The sequence below is a fragment of the Apteryx mantelli genome, chromosome 5 (assembly GCF_036417845.1).
Source record: "Apteryx mantelli isolate bAptMan1 chromosome 5, bAptMan1.hap1, whole genome shotgun sequence".
Lineage (NCBI taxonomy): Eukaryota > Metazoa > Chordata > Aves > Apterygiformes > Apterygidae > Apteryx > Apteryx mantelli.
This window is the reverse complement of record NC_089982.1, coordinates 58,612,126-58,632,810: the sequence shown is the minus strand read 5'-3', so window position 1 is coordinate 58,632,810 and position 20,685 is coordinate 58,612,126. Positions and strand designations below refer to the sequence as shown.

Sequence of the window (20,685 nt, the reverse complement as noted above, 5' to 3'; positions counted from 1 at the left end):
AGTTAGCACTGACAGTTTAGGTTCTGTCAGCTGTAGCATTACCATTCCTTTGAAATACGTGGGCACATCACAGCTCTTGGAGATGTTATTTCAGCTTTTTAAAAATAGGAAGGCTGTATGTAAGCCACTCATGTTTAAGATATGCTTTTGCTACGTGTGATTGCAGTATGCTTGAGGTAGGTTTAATGTGGTTGGCCAGAAAGCAGGGAAGCTGCACTGCTACAGGCCCTGATATGAGCCAGTAAATCTGCTTAAGTGCTTGGAGTCCTTCATGGAAATCTGTACTCTTGTGTCTTCACTACTGTTAATATCTAGATTTAACTAGCTCACATTAAGCCCACAACTGTATCATTGACATCTCTGACTTCCACTGTTGACTGAAAAATCTATTTAAAATGAGAAGGTCTTAATAAATACTGTCAAATCTAGTATTCATTGAAAGTGAGCTGCAGAGGATTTTTCAGATTTGGAGTTGCGCTCTTTGTAACCATATGTATGAGCCCTCTTCCCCAAACTCTTTTAAAACCCCTCAAGTTTTGGAGCTGAAAGCCTCCCTGGATGCCTTGAGAAATGATTAGAGCTCCTGAAGAGCGGTTAATGTAGGTGTCTTAGAAAATGAGAAGAATAGGGCAAGTTACTGGTCAGAGACCTAATTTAGGATTTTGTGAACTCAGGTACAGTTTCTTGCTATAACAGACATTCCTGCATATATTTGGATGAGTAACTTTGGTCTTGTCTGCACGACAGAGTTTTGGCCTCTTAAAGAAATCAGCATACTTACAAAACAGCAGTACTGCCAATATGGATCCATTTCCTCCAAAATTGCTTAGTGTAGCATGGGAAGCAAAGTAAGCAACTGGTATAATTGTATTCACTGCACAGTGCCTACACGGAATGCAAAAGTCACATCCCTTTGTGTCATATGAACACCAGCATAACTTTTCTAACATAGCCCGCACCTTAGTCTTACTATGAAATGAACAGTGCGTTTTTTACATGTATGGAAATATCTGCAGTGATTAAATGCTTCATGACAATCAGCTTAAGATACGTTTGTGAGAAAAGGCAGTTGTAAAAGAGTGTAATTTTCTTTCCAAAACCTTTTTCTGAAAGATTTTGTTTTCCATTTTTGAGAGGCTGACCTGGCACATGTGATGAGAACGGGGTTTATAGGAGAGAACTTCTGATGAAGCAGGATGGACAAGAGGGTAAAAAAGGTTTTCACACAAACCGTAGCTTTCCAGTAGTCATTCAATTTTATTTTGAAACTGTTTGCCTGTAACTGAAATACATGATTCAGCTCTGACTTTTAAACCTAAAATTGGGTAGTATATGATTCAGCTGTTTCTGTAGGTACTGAATATGATTAGCATTCTAAATAGCTTCACCCATATGGAGGGGATTGTTTATACTTTTATGTGCTGCTCCCACACTGCAGCACACTAGCTGGCGCTACTGCATGTACTGTTTACCATTAAATTACCTTATCACTGACCTTGTGTCAGGGCCCTGGCACTTCCTGGGTTTTTTCCCTGCTGATTGTTTTTTGGTTGTGAGGAGCTTCTGATGACTAGTTAACTTCCTCACAACCAAGAAAAGTCACTTGCCAAGGTAAGACATTTCAAGGCTTGCAGGCTTTCAGTGTCCCCCATGCTAAATCTGACTTTGTAGGTAGGATTGTGTGGCAAGATATTGCCATAGCCATAGCCTTGCACTTTTCATGCTCACATCTGCTAAGAGTACTTAGCATCCCCTCTATGGACATGTAAATGTCTGACTTGGAAGCAACCACATATTCCTCTTAGAACTGAAATTTTGATCCCTGCAGGTTGTTGGCTGTTTGCCCCATAAATTGGCAGCACAAGCCTCTTACCCAGATCTGTTTGGCATGTTAAGGTGGCTCTGTGCAGATTTCAGGTTAGCCTGCAAAGACTTGTTACAACCCTGTGAAATTGTGTGCTACAGATAAAGTAGCAAACCTTAGGAGAAGAGAACTGTTTGCTTTTCAGAGTGTAAATTAATCTTTAGGCCATGGGTCCTTTAAACTTATCTAACAGCTTCTGAATTTTCAAAGTTGATTAGAAGGCATTTTTAACATTTAGCCTGTATAGTTTTGACAGTATACTGAAGTTGTAAGGTAGTGACACAAGTGCTAGTGAGCCTGTGTGGTAACACTGGCTAAATAAGAGGTTTAAGTGGGACTTTGTGTGAATAAATGCTGATCCACTTGTCCGTAGCTTTCTGTGGTGTGTCAGCTCCTTCTGGGTTAGCATTTTTTGTCCTCTTTGGTCACCCCAGAACCTCAGACCGACAGAACATCCTGAAGTATTCCCAGGTAGAGAGTTAAGAAAAGTGCTGCTGGGGAGGTACATTGTCTGAGTCTCTTCTCTTTAAGGTTCTGTAGACATTTTTCAGGTAAGATAATGCAATTTTATTGATTGCATTTCTGTTTGCCAAGAATTGATAACTGGAAACAGACCCAGAGGACCCAAATGTCATCCTGTACATGATGCCCAAAGCCTGTGCCTGAGTAGGCACAGGATAGAAACAAGCACCATATACATGCATGGGCAAAAGGTCTGGGGAACATTCTTGTTGGAATGTCATTTACTGAGTGTGTATACCAAAGAATTTTCTGAAAGAAGAATGAGGGCTAATTTTTTGGAGATCACAGCAGAAGAATGATGTTGTCAGGAGAAGCGAGGAAGTGGTCAAGAGAAGCCAAGGTAAATGGTAGGGCACTTCATATGACATGCAAGCAAACAACAGCAACGTAATAGTAAGGTACAGTTCCAAAGCACTACAGATATTGACTAAATTATCTAGGCAGTCTCTAGGAAAGAATCTGGTACAGGTGAGGTCAGTGATTTGCCAGAGGCTGCGCAATAATATAATTGGAACTCGGGAATTCTTGGTCTCAGCTCAGTCTCCCTGCAGGAAAGCTGGGAGCGATGGCCTGCAAGCAGATGTGAAGCTGAAACTTCACAGAACTGGAAGTTGAAAAAGTTTACATGAGGCAGAGGAAGGCAACTGGTGGGAAAAGAGAAGCAAATTTTTGCCATGAGATGTACATACAAGAGAGTGTTTTTAGTGAGCCGCTTTCAGGATATGCAACATTTAAAAAAAAAACAAAAAAAAAAACAGGATTTCACAGCGGTCCCACCAGGGGAGAGCTGTTAAAGAATTCTTTTTATAGTGATATAGGATGGTCAGACATGGATACTGTATAGTGTTGATCTGTTCAGTGGTAAAAATGACACTGATGTGCCTTGCTTTTACAAGGATTTTACAAACAGCTATTGCATGCTAACCATATCTAGTCTTTCCAGTTTTCCATTAGGATATCTCAGAGTGCTTTATATGAAGAAGTAATAAGTACATGAGGGAACTGAGGTAGAGAGAAAGCAAATATGTCCAATGTCAAACAGTTCCCTTCCATACTTCATCACAATCATGTGACATTAGTGCACTTGCTACAAAGCTTGCCTTTTTGGCATGTAAGACATACAAGGAATAATTCTAAATAAGTATAGTTATTTAGCAATGTTGGGTAGTGCTCTCTGACTACAGAGTGTGAAAATGAGAGCAGAACCTAGCTTCTGTGGCATTTCCTCCAACTTAGAATCTGATCATTTAGGCTTCTTGTTTTCAAGAACATGAAAATTTTTCTATGGATTTTTTTTAAACCTACACTTACTCCATTTTTTTAATGCTGCTTCAGAGTTAAGCTCTCTCTCTCACATATCTTTAAAAGTAATTCACTGTCTTTTTGTGGATGTTTTGCCAGTGCTTAAAGAAACATCTGCCTTTTTACATTACTGCTTCGAATTCCAGTTAGGCTGGAGAGCTCAACAATGTACAATGAAAAATGACATCACAAGTTAAGAGGTACAAATAATGTTTTAAGAGAAGGGATTTCTTAGAAAAACTGTTTAAAACTTTGCTTTTGTTTGATCTTCAGCAACTTCATCCTTCTTAATATCTAACATGAAGTTGAGGAATCTCCTTTTCACCTCCTTCTAACTAACCAAGGAGAAGGCACTCTTTACTTTGTGTTCCCACTTCAATGAGGAAGAAGAAGAAGAAAAACAATCAAAAGAGGGAAGAAATGCAAAAGAGATTTCTGAAGTTTGAAACCTTGTAAGTCGTACTTTAAAATGGAGATGCAAATAATTAAAAAAAAATCATTTTGTAGAAGCAGTTCGGTCAAATCCCGGGTGAGTGAGAGTGTATTGTGAAAGAGTACCAGATCCAGATTCTTTTTTTTTTTCCGCTAGATTTATTATCCTGTTCTCCTTTTTGACCATAGAGGGTTACTTATTTCCTCTCATAGTGTTTCCAGTGGGGCCTGGTAATAATCACCGTAGGAGTTTCCTTAAAAGTTGTTACAATAAAATGCTGGAGATATTGGCCAAAATATGTACTGCGTGCCACTGAGTCTGAGGTTCCTTGTTCAGAAGGAATCCTCTTTAAGCTCTGCCTCTCCGAAGGAGGATGAGGAAGGGTGGGGCAGCAGTTTTGGAGCTGTGTCAGGAGTCAGGATGCGTGTGTAGTGAGGGGTGTCTGCTCTTCAGCAACATTGCATGTGCGGCTTAAACCTTTGGCTCCTGATCCAGTGGTAAGAAATTCTGTCTTAACATGCTATCACTTTAAAATATCCTTTTTTTTTTTTCTCTTAAACAAAGATCACCATGTATGTGTGTAAGTATGACATGCTACAAAAGCTAGTAAATTATGAAAGCCAGAAAGAGTTGACTACCTGAGTTTATGAGGTTTTGAAATTTGTCAGGTCCTCTCTTTCATTTTTCTCCATTCTCAACTCTCTTCCCATCTTTATTTCCATGTTACTGGTAGCATTATTCTTAAACTTTTAAAGGTGCTTTAGTTGCATAGAGCATTTTGCCTGTATATTTTTCATTGAGTAAATAGGATCTGCCATATAAACCCTTTGAATTCTCATTAGCCCTGGCAGTTTACTTTGAGAGTGAATTTCTTTACTTTTGCTCCTTTCTCTGGTCTCATAAATCACCTGTATCAGATGCTTATGTTTGATGGGCTTATGAAAGCAAACACAATTGTCTCTAACAAAACCACAGCTCCAAATCTAATCTTGGAAGTATATAACTTGGAAGTTATTACTGGACTTGAAATAATTATTGGTTACACATAATGATTTATTATAATCAAAGACTTTACATACAGATATTCTCTTTACATTTTAACCTAGGAGTAATTACAGATTTGGGAGAATTTTGTCCCTTTCACAGGAAGGGAATAGGACTATTTTTTTTCTCAGTATTTGTTGTAAAGTCATTTGATTTCTTAAATGTTTGTTGTGTTACTAACCTCTCCAAATTTTCCCTTCCTTCTACATCTGAAAGATTTAACTAGAAAAGAGAATGAAGTGAATGAAAAGATTATGAATGGGAAAGCAAATGGCTTTTTTTCCCCTTGTATTAAAAATAAAACATTTTGAAAAACAATTGATCATGAAGCAAGTCAGTTAAGAAAAAGGTACTTTAAAAATCATATTTGCAAAACATTTTCATAACTATCAAGCATCTTAGTATTAATTGTCCATTCAGATCTCTCATTAGCTGTTTGCGAATTAAGGAGATGTTGGAAGAGTGATTGAATGAATACTCCTGAATGAATTCTTGTAAATCTGCTATATTCAAAGGCTATTAAAAGACTGTCTCATAACTTTAGGTTGACTTTGTTAGAATGGAGAGAGGGGAGTGTAAGACCAAATATTTGGCAGAATATGCAAATCTGAAAATGGGACATAGAATAGTAGTGTAACTTGGCATTGAGCTTGCTTACTATATATAGAGTCTACCAAATGTGCAAATTTTACTGTGCTGATCTTTTGCTATAGTATATGCAGTTAGTAAGATACCAGATGGAAGGAAAGTAATTCCCAGCCAGAAGCAGCTGCACTGATGAAATGATTTTGAGCTCAGACAACCTATGGTTTTAAATAAATATAAGATGAGCTCTCCTTGGAAGAAGTACTTGCAAAAAGTGTATCAACTATTAATTATAAAAATTTTCATATAGTTTTGAGCTTCTATTAAAGAATGGCTCATGTGCCTAAAAGTACTTTCTTGACTATAGTGAGCGTTCTGATAAATTGAGTATCGCCTGTACCTATGAACTTTAACTTCCTTTAGGAAAATGAAAATTCCTGGATAGATTCCTAGAACTTATCTAAGGTGAATAGAGGAGAAACATTGCTGTGGAATTTCTCTCTCCTCCCTCAGCTGACAAGAATTCTCATGACTTTTCTGATTCAGTAGGAAGAGGTTTTTTTGACCATGATAGCTACTTAGTGCTGTTCCCCAGCAATGCCTTGCCTTCATCGTGATGCTGTACTCAGATGCCTCTTGCTGTGCTGCTGACTCACAGGTTTAGTAAAGGCCATCCATCATCAGCAAGGACTGAGATAAGGACTCCTTGCAGAATGATGCTCTCTGCAGAGTTAGAAGCTTGTTTCACCATACTACAGCACAAGAAAACGGAGGGCAGGCTGTTTTCGTGAGGTGTTATTGTATGGTTGATGTAGAAATAGAGCTAATGTGGTCGGAAAGAAACCAAAACTCAGGTGAGTTAGGATAGATGGTGTCTGAATCTTGTGTGATGTTTCAGTGTTTTGGGGAATGCAACTTGTCTTTATTGTTGCTTTGGGAAAGTTAGATTGCTGTAAGACAGTTCAGGCTTTAGCAGAAGAGAAATAATACAAATAAAGTACAAAACTGTCATTGTCTGTAATGTATCATTCTTAAGATACAAGGGTCGTGTCTCTGAGACACCTAAGGATAGATGGAAATTCGCTGCACACCCATACACACAGAAACATCTGCCAGAATTGAGAGCTTAATAGAAACATAAAACTAGAGAGACTAATTGTGGCAGGTATTCTTTTAGTATAGGGTTTTTTCAAAATTCATTTGTATGAACAAATCTTATGACAGGTACAAGAAGCAATACTGCAGTCCCAGAGCAATTCTTAACTGTTGGATTGGATTGGCAGTTTTGCTGTAGATTTTAGAGAACCTACAAGAGTCTTAAATCTGTGTAAGGCATTACTGTGATATAGCATACTGACTGTTGAGAACTGTAAAAAGAATTGAGTAGTTTATTGCCTAAATAGGTATTTTAAAAAGATTGAAGAATGCCTCACCTCATGGTTAGTACAAAAGTGTGTATAAAAGTGTATTCTCTTGCAGTAGATAAGACATCTTTATCCAGACCTAATTTTCTAAGTAAGATTGCCCAGTATCATTTACTTTAGCAGTCATTATATAACCCTGCATAACATTTTTATTTGGATTTCTCAACCTTCAAGTGCTGCTACAATGCATGCTTTAGTACATACAACTTCAGAAATCAGTACAAATTTAAACTATATTGTTATGTGCCTCTGGTATTGTAAAATAGCAAAATGAAAGCTCTCTATTGGAAAAAATTAACCCAAGTCTGTAATCAATAGCAGAGAATATTGGAGTCAGATTTGTTTTCTTTTATAAAACACTGACAAAAATACTGTGCATTTTAAACATAGTAATCAATTCAGATAAATTCAACTTATGTAAAGACCACTAGACCACTGAAGCAGAAGTGCCTAATGTCACATAAGCTATTAACTGTCCTTTTTTAAATCAAAATACATAAATGACTTTTTTCCTAGGCTTCTTCAAAACTGTAACTTTGACTTTTTAGTTAAAAAGCTTTTACAGAATATTGCATAACTTGCCTTATTTTAACATGTTTCTAGATAGAGGACACTCCTTGAGTTACAAAACCTTTCGGGCACAATGGCAGATCCTATCCGCTGGGCCCGATACCGTTGGCAGCGACTGATATCTGCAGAAGGCAGAGAAGGTAGCAACAGCAGCAATTCAAGTAACAAGTGCTATCAATCATCAAAAACCATTGGCAAACATAGGATAGTGATACCTTGTTTGGGACATTTTAAGGAAGAGTATGAAAAGGTATCAAAGCTGTACATGAACAACAGAATACGGACTACTAAGTATACTGTATTGAATTTTATACCACGGAATTTATTTGAACAATTTCACAGGTAATGAGCTGTTGTATTTTGAATGTGGAATTCTTCTGAATTGGAATCCTTTTATTTAAATGTGTGTTAATATATAGATGAGTTTTTTTTTTTTTAATTATTCTTCTTTCCTGACCTGCCTATCACTTCTGAAAAGATTCGTGATTTGGCCAGTCTTTTGAGTATCAGTCTTGGGCTAATTCTTTTCTTCATAGCTTGTGTCGTTGCCCTCCATTCAACTCTCTGGGCTATTGAAGAATTCCTTCTTCTTAAAGGACTGCCACAGAGCAATCTGCAGTAGGATTTTCAGCTCCTTTCCTCCGAATGTATTCCTCCCTGTCTGTCACTTCTTACTCTGTGGCCAATTTTTTTATCCTCCTTCTGCTTGGAGGACTGCTGATTTGAAAAGTTATACGGGAAGGTAGCAGGATGGCTCCCTCTTGAAAATAAGTTATCTCCCCCAGGAGATAATAAAATTCAGGTTAAAAGTCCTGGAAATTCGAGAGAGTTCAAGTTCACCAAAGCCTCACTGGGAGACATATGTAGACCTGATGGGAGGGCTAGAAACGGAGGAAAATCTGTTTCTGCATCTTCTGATCATGCATATTCAGCAACCATCCAGCCAAATATATTTTGACTAGAGACTGAAATCAAAACTTTAGATACTTTGTTCTTAAATTGTAAAGGGGGTGGGGAAGAGATGAATTACTGCCAACTTAAGTCTCTATATAGCATTGAGTGGGGGAGTGAGGGTGATTCTCTGCTAGCACAGCTAACTCCTATGTTTGTTCTTTGTTTCAGAGTTGCCAATTTATATTTCCTATTTTTAGTTGTTCTAAACTGGGTTCCTATGGTGGAAGCCTTCCAGAAAGAAATTACAATGCTACCTCTAGTAGTGGTTCTCACAATTATTGCTGTGAAGGATGGTCTGGAGGATTACTCAAAATACAAAATGGATAAACAGATAAACAACTTACTAACCAAAGTGTATAGCAGGTAAGGGACAACAATCTTTTTCACTTACTGTTATTAAAGTGATTATGAGCATACATGGAAAAGCTGTTGGAAAATCTTCTGGTTTACTTTCTGAATAGTCGTTGAATCACAGAATAATTTTGGTTGGAAGGAGCCTCTGGAGGTCATCTAGTCCAACCCTGCTCAAAGTAGGTCTAATTAGATCAGGTTGCTCAGGGACTTGCCTAGTTGAGTCTTGATCACCGGTTTAGCTAAATGGATATCGCATTAGTGTAAACTTCACAGAAATAATTTATTCTTTAGTTGAAGCAAGAGTGTTGATGCATGAGTTTGTACTGTATTAACCAGGATAGTTTGACTAGTTCAGTTTTTCGTTCAGACAGATTATTTGTTTTGAGAGGCATGTTTTTAGTTAAAAATCACTGTAGGTGTTGCAGAAATCCAAAGGTTACTAATTTATCATTTTATATTAGTGAAGTTCATTAATGCTATCGGGATGTACTCATCATGAAATAAAAATTCACCAAACAGAGTAAGGTTATTTTCATTTGCATGCATCACCTAGTTTGGTACAGATGTTAGTGTCTGTTTCACAGTACTGGACTGCAGGTTTGCGGATAAGGCAGTTATTATGCATGAAGAATAAAAAAGCAGGAAAGCAAACTGATCATATTCTAAATTAACTGGCAAAAAATTGCTTTTTGTGTGTATTGGCACTTCCCACATCCCTTTTTTTCTTCTATGCCTGTCTAAAAAGGTGTTGTGAGACTCGCTCAAAGTCTGTAAAACGCAGCTATAAAGGATAAATGGAAGTCACTCTATAGTGAAGCCTTTTCGTGTCTTGCATGCTTTGTGGTCGTGCAGGGAAACAAGTGTATTTGAAAAAAAACCCTTATCATTTACTGTAATAGCCACTACAGATAATAGCACCTGTAGGAGAGAACAGATTGGCAGCTAGGCACTTTAATGAAAAGAGAGGAGCTTGAAATGTAGTCTAGGACTTCATGCATACTGTATGTTACTGCTCAGACCTTGCCGAATTTGTTAAAGACGTGCCTTTCCTAGTGAGGGCAACACACTGACCATAATCAGCACAGGCAGCAAGATTACAATCTAGTACTGCATAACTATTAAGTATATTGTGATGTTACTTGGAAGATGTAATCTCCAGTTTCTGGCCTTTGTCATGTTCTGTTGGTATTTTAAGAGCTAGTTCATAACTGTAGAAATAATCTGGACTATCGTTTTATATAATCAAAGAGAAAACAAATAGCTTTTTTTTTTGCAAACACAAATGCCTAATATTTACAGCAGCTTTCCCAGAAATGTTTTATTCAACCTATAAAAATTTAAGCTTGAAACAAGAAAATAATTGAGCTATTAGGAAAGAGAAGTGGTTTCTTTTTCATATCTGCAAAGAGGGCTTAAGAGAGAAACTGGATTATTTCTGCTATGAATTGTGTCATGTACCCTGAAAAAATTTGGTGCCAGAAAGCTGGAGTATACAGTATCTGTATTCCTGATTACTCTTTGTGTTAGTGACTGTTTGTGTAATCTTATATTAATGTCAATGAAACAGAAATGGTTTCTGATTTTCTTTTCTGTCTTGGTCCCTTCCCCAATAATGTTGTGAAATAAACAGTGCCCCTATCAGTCATCTGTAAAAATGTCTTCTTGTGCCTATAAAAATGTAGTTTTTATAACTTGTTTTTCTTCTTAAGTTCTTCATTATGAATTATTTTATATTGTATAATTTGGATTTAAAAATAAATTTGGAGGCATGGTTTAGGAGAATTAAAGCTTACTGGTAGAGAAATGATTATTCATTGTGTGTGAGCTGATTTATCTTAAATGTAGTTAATCCCACATTAGGATTCAGAATTTCTTAATTGGTTTAATGAGAATCCCTTAGAAATTTGAATGACTCTTCCAGTGCATGTGTTTAATCAAACATATTCATATCAATTCTAAACCTGCTGAAGAACTGGGTATTGTTGAATACAATTTCTAGTTATTTTCTTACTGTATTTTTTCATCTTGACATGTTAAATAGCTTGTGCATGTTGTCTTTGCATAATTTTACTTACACATTAGATACTGGTATCTACATTACTACTGAGACAAGTGCCCGTTATACTGGATCTTCTTGTTATCTCAGCATAACTAAGCAGTAGTTGTCATGCTCAAAAATTGGTGGGCCACCCATTGATAGCTGGAGATGGTTTGCATTCAACATTTTGAGGCAGACTGGTGGTCCTCACTTCTTGAACTCTTGTGAGCCTTGCTGTTATAAAAAGTTAATGTTCGTAATAAATACCAGTTTCCCTGTGCTCTGTTGTCCATGACAAAACATACTAGTTTCAGTGCCTTGACAAATCTATCCAAGCGACTACATGCTAATTTTCTGTGCTTTTTACCAAATCTGGTTTTTTTCCTCATTTCTTTTTCTTTATAACAAATATCTTTGACTTCCATATTTCAGAGTTTTCAACCTGCTACTTCTGGGGGCTTTATATCCAAGACTGGAATTTATCCTTCTGATATCGGAATTATTGATCTTGGCCTTAAATACACAGAGGCTGAGGCTGCTCTTTCCAGACAAGCTTATTTCTGTCTAGAAAATGTGAGAAAATAAGTTAGAGTTGCTTAAGTATATTTTTTTTCTGTCTCATCTTTCCCTTGTGGGATAAGAAAACATATCAAAAAACAGTAAAAATGTGTTAATGTGTACTTAAGTATGCAATTGTTGCTATGACTTTGAATTCTTAGTTATGCAAATCCTCCTGTCTTTTTAAGAAGTTATCATTTAAAGCAGTAGGAGTTTATTTAAATAGCCCTGAATCACGAAGTATGACACACTTCTGTTTGTTTAAGCATCTCTTAAAATCAAGTCGTTTGTCTCATTTCATTAAAGCTGTGATGGGGTGATTATGACAGAAAACGTCCATTTGTTCTCCTATCGTGCTATTACTAAAGACTGTTAAACTTGGCACCGAACTGGATGAGGAATGTGTGTGGGACCCGGCTGCGGCTGCAGCAGCAGGGAGGAGGATGACTTTCTGGCCAGTACCACCTTCTCCCCTTCTTCCCTCTTGCACTGTCCTCTCAAATATATTTCTGTTTCCTTCAAGGCATTGCATGTAGATGTGTTACAATTACCATCCTTTACAAATGCATTTGTATGCAAATCATTGTATATGTTTGAAAGGCGGATATAATTTAATATAGTGATGTGTCTTCTCTTTTCTCTCTTTTTTTTTTTTTTTCCCCTCTTTCCTTCATCTTGTTAGGTCCAGATCTGTATTACTACATCTCTAGTGTTGCTCCTTTCTTTTTAGGAGCTTATTTTGTCTTGCTTACCTTTCCATTTCCATTCCTTCCCTAACTGTTCTAGATACAAGGTGGACATGAAAGTAGATCTGTCCCAGTTCCCAGCTGGGTCTGACTCTGAAATCCTTTCCATCGCACGGGGAGAGCGAGGTGAAGGGGGCTGTTAGGGAGTGAGCAGAGCATTCTGTTCCCGTGGGGGTTACGCTCTCTTTGGACTCGCTTTCCTTCTTAGTGGGGTAAACTGAACTGCACATAACTTCATGCTGATGTAGCTTCCAATACCTGAAGGGTATTTCTAAACAAAACAGATTATTAATTTTCAGCTGTCTCAGTTCCCTGAATTGCTTTACTGTGTGAGCACCTTTGTAGGTAGATAGAAGCAATAGCAGAGGGAAAGTAAGACTGAGCTCAGTTTGGTCAAAGCTTAAGCCATACCTCTGGCTGGTGAATGGCTGGTGAATCGCATCCTGCTTCTAGAAATCTTCCTTCCTTTTTCCTCTTTATCTCCATTTTTAGGTCTTTTAAGGCTTTTGGGGGGTTAATTTGTTGTAAAAATCTTTCAGCTCTTATTTTCCCTTATTTTAGGGAAATGTATTGGTATTAAATGTAAATTCTTGGAATGTTTTTGAATACATCTGTCTTCTGATAGATGTGACTGTTGCCTTAATTAAATTTTACATGCTTTCCACTGTGCCAATTTTCTGTCTGCTTAGAAAACCAGTGATGAGCATCCCGAGGAGAAAGCAGGTAAGTGGTTTATGTTGGCTTAATTTTGTATTAGCTTTTATTGCTTCTTGGTTCTGCTTTGCTTGCACGTTGAAAGCAGTTTAACCACCTTCACTTTATCTTCACTAGAGAAGTTGGCATCAAAACACTTGTTAATTGTGTGGTCTTTGTGCCTTCTTTTTGTAGAGAAGTGTTTTCTAAGAGGGTACTGTCAGATAATGCAGGTCTGAAAGGTACGGGTGCAAGGCATAGCATAGGAAATATTTTTCTGTTGTTTTCTTTGTTATTGGAAGTATCTATTTCTATTTAAGTGTTTATCAGGAGCATTTTACATAGCTAGCACTTTGATTAAAGCCGGTGTGCCAGTGCCAGTCTACATAAAACTACCATATTGCTAAGTTTGTTAGCCTGTGTCTGTACTGTGGAACGCAGGTGCGTGCGAGCTCCCCGGTGCGAGTGTGCTTCTGAGCCATGCCAAGATGAGACCCTGGACAGGAAGCACGAGGTGGAAGACAGCCCCTAGCACAGCCCAGACTACACCCCAGTCTGGATGACTGAGAACCAGGACTGTGGAAAATACATGCTCCTGTTTTTAAACATAGCTCTAGGGTTAGTCTGTAGTTGGTACCAAAAATGTACTGCAGCCAGACACATACAGTGTTTGCAACAGCAACTGTGTGTGTCCTAACACCCATATTGCAGTACCTACTGCTGTGTGCCTCTAGCAAGCTCATGAAGCGCTCCTTGTTGCTTGTTACCTTGCATCCTATTTACCACTCTAAATCTAATTGTGTTTGCAATAAACTGCTGTGATTACATAAAAGGAGGATTTTTTTGTGACAGCTGGGGACAGGACAGCAGATATAAATGGAAAGTTGAAGAAAGCTCAAACTTACATGTCACATCTGGATATTTCATAACAATAATAACTAATTTCAACTCTGAATGCTTAAGAGCCTAAGTTCTTAATGACTTCTCTGCATGTTATAGGGTCTTGTTACCTTATGTTCAAAAAATAATGGAAGGGATATTTTAAAAGCCTGTAAATACAAGTGTTTGTTGAGAGTATTGGTGAAGTGGTTGAATATTCTTTGCTTCCTGGTAGGTGTTCATCATATTGGGAGACCAGATGTTTGGCTTTTAAAGGCCTTATCAGAAGGGAAAAAGATTTGATGTTTTTGTTTGCATAGTTGCAAGAAAACGTCACCCAAAGAGAAATTTTTAAAACACTGCTTTCTTTCTGGGAGTAATAAAAATACAGGAAGCAAGTGGCCTGAATTTTAAATGGAGCTAAAGTAATTCTGTGAGGGTGACTGGAATGCAATTCCCAAGAAGACAGGCCTGGGATCTAGGAGTTGAATATTTGTAATTATACTCGCCCTGAGTTTTTTTTATGAGTTGAAAGCACGGATTAACTATTATAGTCATCATCTAGTACAGCTGTTTCTCTGAGCTTCCAGTTTGTTTTTTTAAAATTACTATTTTATATGTATTTTAGAAAAGAGCAGAAATACATAGATGAGCGCTGGAAAAATGTCAACGTTGGGGACTTCATCCGGCTTTCATGTGATGAAATCATTCCTGCTGACATGGTGCTGTTATATTCTACTGACCTGGATGGAATCTGTTATATTGAAACAGCAGGCCTTGATGGAGAAACCAACCTAAAGCAGAGGCAGGTGGTGAGAGGATATTCAGAGCAGGTGATAATTGTGCATTTCTATTGGGTTAAGAAAGTCAGCATGCCAGATGGTCAACTAAAAAAAACCCCTGGCTTTCTAGATTACCTAGTTCTTGGTAGCTCAGCAATCCCCAGCTGAAAGTAAACTGACTGGATAACATAGTTATAGTTTGTGTCTGGAGTTATTTTGGAGCAAATCTCTGTGAGCTTACTTATCCTGGAAGAAGAGAGCCCTATTTCAAGTGACACAAGCCAGTAAAAATACTCAGTTATATATCAGGAAGTCACTTATGGTACTTATCATTTCATGGAGTGAAATTGGAATTTTTTAGAATAGAGCTGTGTTCCTTATCTGCCCCTGATAGTCCCTCTTTCATTGCTTTTTCTTATTGCAAGTGTACTTTTAGAATAGATTTAGTACTAGTTACTAATTCTATTCCTTTAAGGATTTCTAAAACCTTTGGAACCTTTCTGATTTTCTGCAGCAAGCCTACAGTGAACAGTGTTAACGGGGTCATCTTCCCTTTGAAGACTGACCATCACTGGGTCTTAGCAGTTTTCCGCACACCAAGTGGTGGTGGAAACTCAGTGGATCTTTGCTTTTCCAACATGGAAGTCACACGGTTAGAGCTTTATAAGCAATTCATAAAAGCCATTTTGGGTCCTGAAGACATGACTGCCATTGTTTTAATACCAGACAAACCAACCTTATTTAGTATTTAGTCTAGTAGACAAAATATTGGAGACAGGCACAAAGAAGATGGTATCAAAAGAAAAAAACCCTGACATTTCTTCAGTCTTCAGTGCATCTGGTACTGTGTTCTGATGCTGAAACAGACCACACTGAGCGCAACAGCAGAGAGGACTCTGTAAGGACAGACTGTTTAGTCCTCTGGAGATAAAATCACAAGAACTCTGCATTGTCAGCAGTGATGAGGAGGTGAGGAGGAGTACCTTCCTGTGAAGACTCCTCTGATGCTTATGAGTGTATAAAACCAAAGCCATGGTGTGATGTCTATGAAGAATGATGTTTCTAATCCCCTTACAGAGGCATACGTTCTTTTTTTTTTCCTCCTTTCTGTCTTATTGTTTTGTGATTGAAAGGCCTGTTTGATCTCTGTGTAGATATGTATCATTAGACAAGCCAAAATTCAAACGACTCTGTAGGCCATCATACTGAGATGGCTGTGATCTCATACCAATTCCTGCTTCCAAGGTTTGATTTCGGCTTCACTCAAGAAGGAGACTGCTTCCTCTGTTTCCAGAAAACTTGCACCAAAATGGTAGGAAGAGTCATACTGTCTAAAAAAGTGATGATTTCTTCACCATCAAAGATTGTACCTCCTTTTGGATGTAGTTTTAGTCACCTCTGGTTTTTATTGACATAGAGTAGACATAATTCCTATGTCTCCCATGGGTTGCACCCAGAGGTTTTGTGGTTGCTGTTTCTTGTATTGCAAGAAGCTCCTACCAGCTGCTTAACTGCTCTTAAGGATTGTTTCACCAAGTTAGGTGGTTTAGTTGTGCATCAAAAATAATATGGTTTCACCAGAAATATATGTCTAGAGACAGTTTCCAGAATGCAGAAGAGAAGAATCAACTGCTTTGGTTGTTTTGCTTCCTTTTTGGGGTAATCCGTATTTTCTTTGTTCTCTTTTTTGCATAATCATTGCACAATGCAAAATGCATAAGAAGCATTAATCAGTGCACTGTGGTACATTTTACAGAAATTTTGTATTTCCTGTACAAATAAACAAGAGAAAGATTAGTGGAGAAAAAGGTCTTTTACAGTTAGTTAATTACATTTACAGAGAGACTGAAGATATCTGTCTAGGACTGTTCATGACTTAGTACAGTGGAACAAATCAATGCAACAAAATATAGCAAAATTTTTTTTTATCAAGCCAACTAGGTGTGTGCTAATAATAAAATTTTATGCTTTCTGAGTTTCAAATTCTATTTGTGGGGTTGTGTTTTAGCCCACAGTTGTTATTCTCCTCATGAGAAGAGTCACTCAATTATGGGAATATAGTCTTCTAGGTGACCTGTAATTACATAGAAGGTGTTTTTAGTTAAGACTGAGAGTTATAGACTTGGGCTTGGAGTTTGAAATTTTAAATTGGCCGTTCTTTTTTTTTTTAAAGAGCAGAACAACTGACGTTCCAAAGAGTTAGTGGAAGGCACTCAATTTGGAAACAGTTCTGTTAACCAAAGACTAGATTTCCACATATTCTGACTATACTCATATCCCATTAATTTCAACTACAATTGCAGGTATGCAGTGATTCCAAAACCAAAGGCCTTTAGCATTTTCCTTATTTTTTGTCAGGTTTCATTCTTTATTAATAAGAATGTTTGTGTCACTTGGCATTTCCCTTTACTGAAGAGCTCCCCTGCTCTTCATTCTCAGCATGTACTTATAGTCCTTCATAACAGCCATTTCTTCAGTATTGGTAAGGCTCAATCATCATTAAAAAGCTCTGCCTGAAAAACTTTCTTTGTGTTAGTACAGGTAGCAACTTGGTCATGGAATCACAAACAACACAGTTTGGAAGCAGTTCTACTTACAGAGAAGTCAGTGTCTATTTTTTCCTCACCATAAAAAAAAAAAAACTATAGGAAATCTCTGCTTTTCAGATGTTCTTACTGCATGTTTCTTCCTTCTTCATCACTTCCCACCATTTTCTCCTCTCCAGTGTTCTCAAGATATCAGCAACTCAGCTGGTAGTTGCCAAGGTTTGATATTTACTGGAAAGTCCTTGCATGCCCTGTAAGTCTGATTTACCCTAGGTTTGCTAAGATCAGCAACTCGCAAGTTTGAAACTAAATTGTTAGTGATATCTGCACCTGTGAATTTATGAGGTTTCTAAGTTCCTTCATATTTGGTCTGAGTTGTCTGTTTTTTTCTATGGCTTTAGGTCTCTGAAATTGATCCAGAAAATTTTTCCAGTAGAATAGAATGTGAAAGTCCTAACAATGACCTCAGTCGTTTCCAAGGCTTTATGTAAGTAGGTTTGGTGGCTCTTTAAACTAATGTCATTTGCTCTGGTGTTCATACTAATTTTCAGAAAGCTTGTAATGTTCACTTTAAAAAATAATTGCAACATCTATTTTTTTTTTTTTTGTCAGTTTGCATCACTGTGTTTCTGAGTGTAGCCAAGCAGATAGAGCTTCAGAAAGGGCTTTCTAAATAGCAGATTGTAAACCGGGGAAGCTCGCTAGTACTTTTCTTTTTTTTTTTTTTAATTGACTATTTTCAACATCTTAGTTCAAGCTACTTTGCAATTGTGTATTCCTTATTTGAAATGGCTATTTTAAATCTGCTGTTAATGACATGTGACATCTGCACAGTAATTATGTCCTTAATATTCAGTCTGGACTACTGCCTGGTTGGACAAATTGCATTGCTCAGTATTGGAAATGGGCAGGACTGGCTTCCACCCCTGCTTTGACTTGTTCTGTGAAACCCTCAGTGACTTGACCAAACTCCATTTGATCTAAGTTTCTCATCTCTCTCTTATTCTCAGGAGTCTATGATTTTCCTATAGACAGTAGGAAAACAAAATATTATTTCATGGAGTGGCTAATTTTCAATTTTTGAGGGGTGTATTGTCTACTGTCTTCATAATGGGCAATGATATGTTAGAAATATAAAAAAAAAAACCCACCCACATAAATCTTGATCTCTAAGAAAAACCTTGAGTAACAGTGGGCTCGCCTGCACTGAAAGTATGCCATGAGGGGTAACCATGCGCACAGTAGTTTTAAAATGGGATTCTAAATTGTGTTTGCATTTGTCTGATGTTGGCAATCCAAATAAAAGTCATCTGCTTTGAGACTCAGTGTTTGTCCTGAGCTCATTTCAGCTGTGTTGCCTGCTTCTGATATGCCAGCTAGCAAACACCAGGCTTTTAAACATATGGAAGATTTACTATAGTGCCTTTATGACTAGGTTTTCAAAGGTAGTCAGCATGCCAAGTGCCCCATTCTTTTGAAAAGTCCAGCCAGAAGTGTCAGAATGGTAGCCAGCAACTAGCAGCCTCTCTGGGGAAAAAAAACTGTCTGATGCTTTTCCAAAGTTTGACTGGTAATTGGTGGAGTCCTATGGACTTGGAAAGTAAACCAGGGTAATGTGCTGTCTTTTCAGTGAGCATTCAAACAAGGAACAGGTGGGCCTCAGCAAGGAGAACTTACTGCTTCGAGGATGCACAGTAAGAAACACAGAAGCTGTTGTAGGCATTGTGGTATATGCAGGTTAGTGAACTGCCGTGTCTTTCACAGATTTCCTTGCAAACAAGATTAAGTTACCTGCCCTAAAAAACAGTATCATACAAAGGGAAGTATCTTTTCTTTTCCTTGAGATGGCAAGCTTGAATCCAGCATAAGGCAGCTGTAGCTCAAAGTGTTAAGAATGCATGTCTGAATTAAGTTTGTTTCTATTTTAAAAATGTAAAGGGCTGATACATCTGATTATTCATGAGAGGCCAGTTCTATTCTGTGTGAACAGGTCCTTTTCCTCAGCTGTTGTTAGCTGCAGTGGCAAATCCAAATTTTGAAAGGGACATGGAAATCTGTGGCTTTCTTAGGAGTTTTTTCTGGTCCAGAATTGAAGTTAATGCTGTTATTTGATACTCTATATCAGAGGGCAGATATTTTAAGGCTAATCAATGTTATATATTCAGTCAGATAATTATAATGCAGGTGCAGAATGTTGTAGAAAATAATATTGGAAATAATATAGAAAATATCAAGAATATGATTGTTGCTACAGGAAGGAATCTTATTAACAGTATGAGATAATGTACAGACAAGATTTTGATTTATCTCATTTTCTTTGGGACAGAATTACTTCATATATTGTAGGAGCAGTTAATTACTTTGCTTATGTTTGGAATCTCTGTTCAAATACTAGTTAACAGAAACATCCAGTTTCCCAAAGCTTTAGCAGTATATTTTGGTTCTGATATGTGCTAGCAGAGAATTTCAACCTGTGTTGTGGTTACAGGTCATGAAACCAAAGCCTTGCTGAATAACAGTGGCCCGCATTACAAGCGCAGTAAATTGGAAAGAAAAGTGAACACTAACATCCTTTGGTGTGTTCTGCTTCTAATTTTAATGTGTTTAACTGGGGCAATAGGTAAGCAAGAATCTGTAAACTCCTGCTATTTCCTCTTTCATCCTACAATTCTTACTGTTTTATTTTGGGGCTGATTCATTTTAACTGCTCATCACAGAAACTGCCTTTACCCGTGTGTAATTCCCTAGCAGCTGGGGATGCTGCCAGGTTTGAATTCATGTTGTCATGTTCAATCTGCAGTATAGTCAAGGGGTATATTTTTGGTGAAGGTTCTTAGGTCTGGAGCCCGTTTCTGCAATTCATTTCCCTCTTCCCTCACTAATTGCTTTGCAGAACTCATAATTTTTCTTAGGGTTTTTCAGGTAAAATGAGATACGTGTGCAGTGTTGTGGGGAGAGGCCCAGTTTGAGTAGAGTTGTAAGGATTTGATATTTTAGGGGTTGATTAGAAAGTGAGCTTGAGTACTGAAATCTGAACAGGCTAAATTTTATGACAAATCAAAAAGCTGTTTAAAAGATGTTTAAAAAAACTTCTTCAGATTACACTTAATAAACATGTCTTATGCACTGGAATCACAATACGTGTTAACTGAAACTGCTTTTACTGTTGAGTTTTAAGCTTCCTACCATAAACTAATCTTGTGATTTACACAGAATCTCTTCTATGCCAGTATTTATTTCACAGAGCCATAAACTGGTTAGGATGGTTAGGACTTGATGATGTGCCTATTACAGGTTACGTGAAACCTGGACAAGCAAAGATAAGACAGTTCATTGCCAGAGTTTTTGAAAATAATTTATTTCATAGTGTTTAGCAAGTATAACTAGTATT

At 37.5% G+C, this 20,685-nt stretch overlaps 1 protein-coding gene across 1 annotated transcript in view; it reads left to right on the top strand.

Moving 5' to 3' along the window:
- Positions 1–20,685, top strand: part of ATP10D (ATPase phospholipid transporting 10D (putative)) — a 56,289-nt gene that overhangs the window by 3,108 nt on the left and 32,496 nt on the right. Inside the window, exons 2-7 of the mRNA XM_067298091.1 lie at positions 7,778–8,086; positions 8,867–9,061; positions 14,595–14,799; positions 17,696–17,781; positions 18,925–19,031; positions 19,783–19,914. Of these exons, the coding sequence (XP_067154192.1) occupies positions 7,818–8,086; positions 8,867–9,061; positions 14,595–14,799; positions 17,696–17,781; positions 18,925–19,031; positions 19,783–19,914 (994 nt within the window). The 5' untranslated portion in view covers positions 7,778–7,817. The remainder of the gene's footprint in view (positions 1–7,777; positions 8,087–8,866; positions 9,062–14,594; positions 14,800–17,695; positions 17,782–18,924; positions 19,032–19,782; positions 19,915–20,685) is intronic.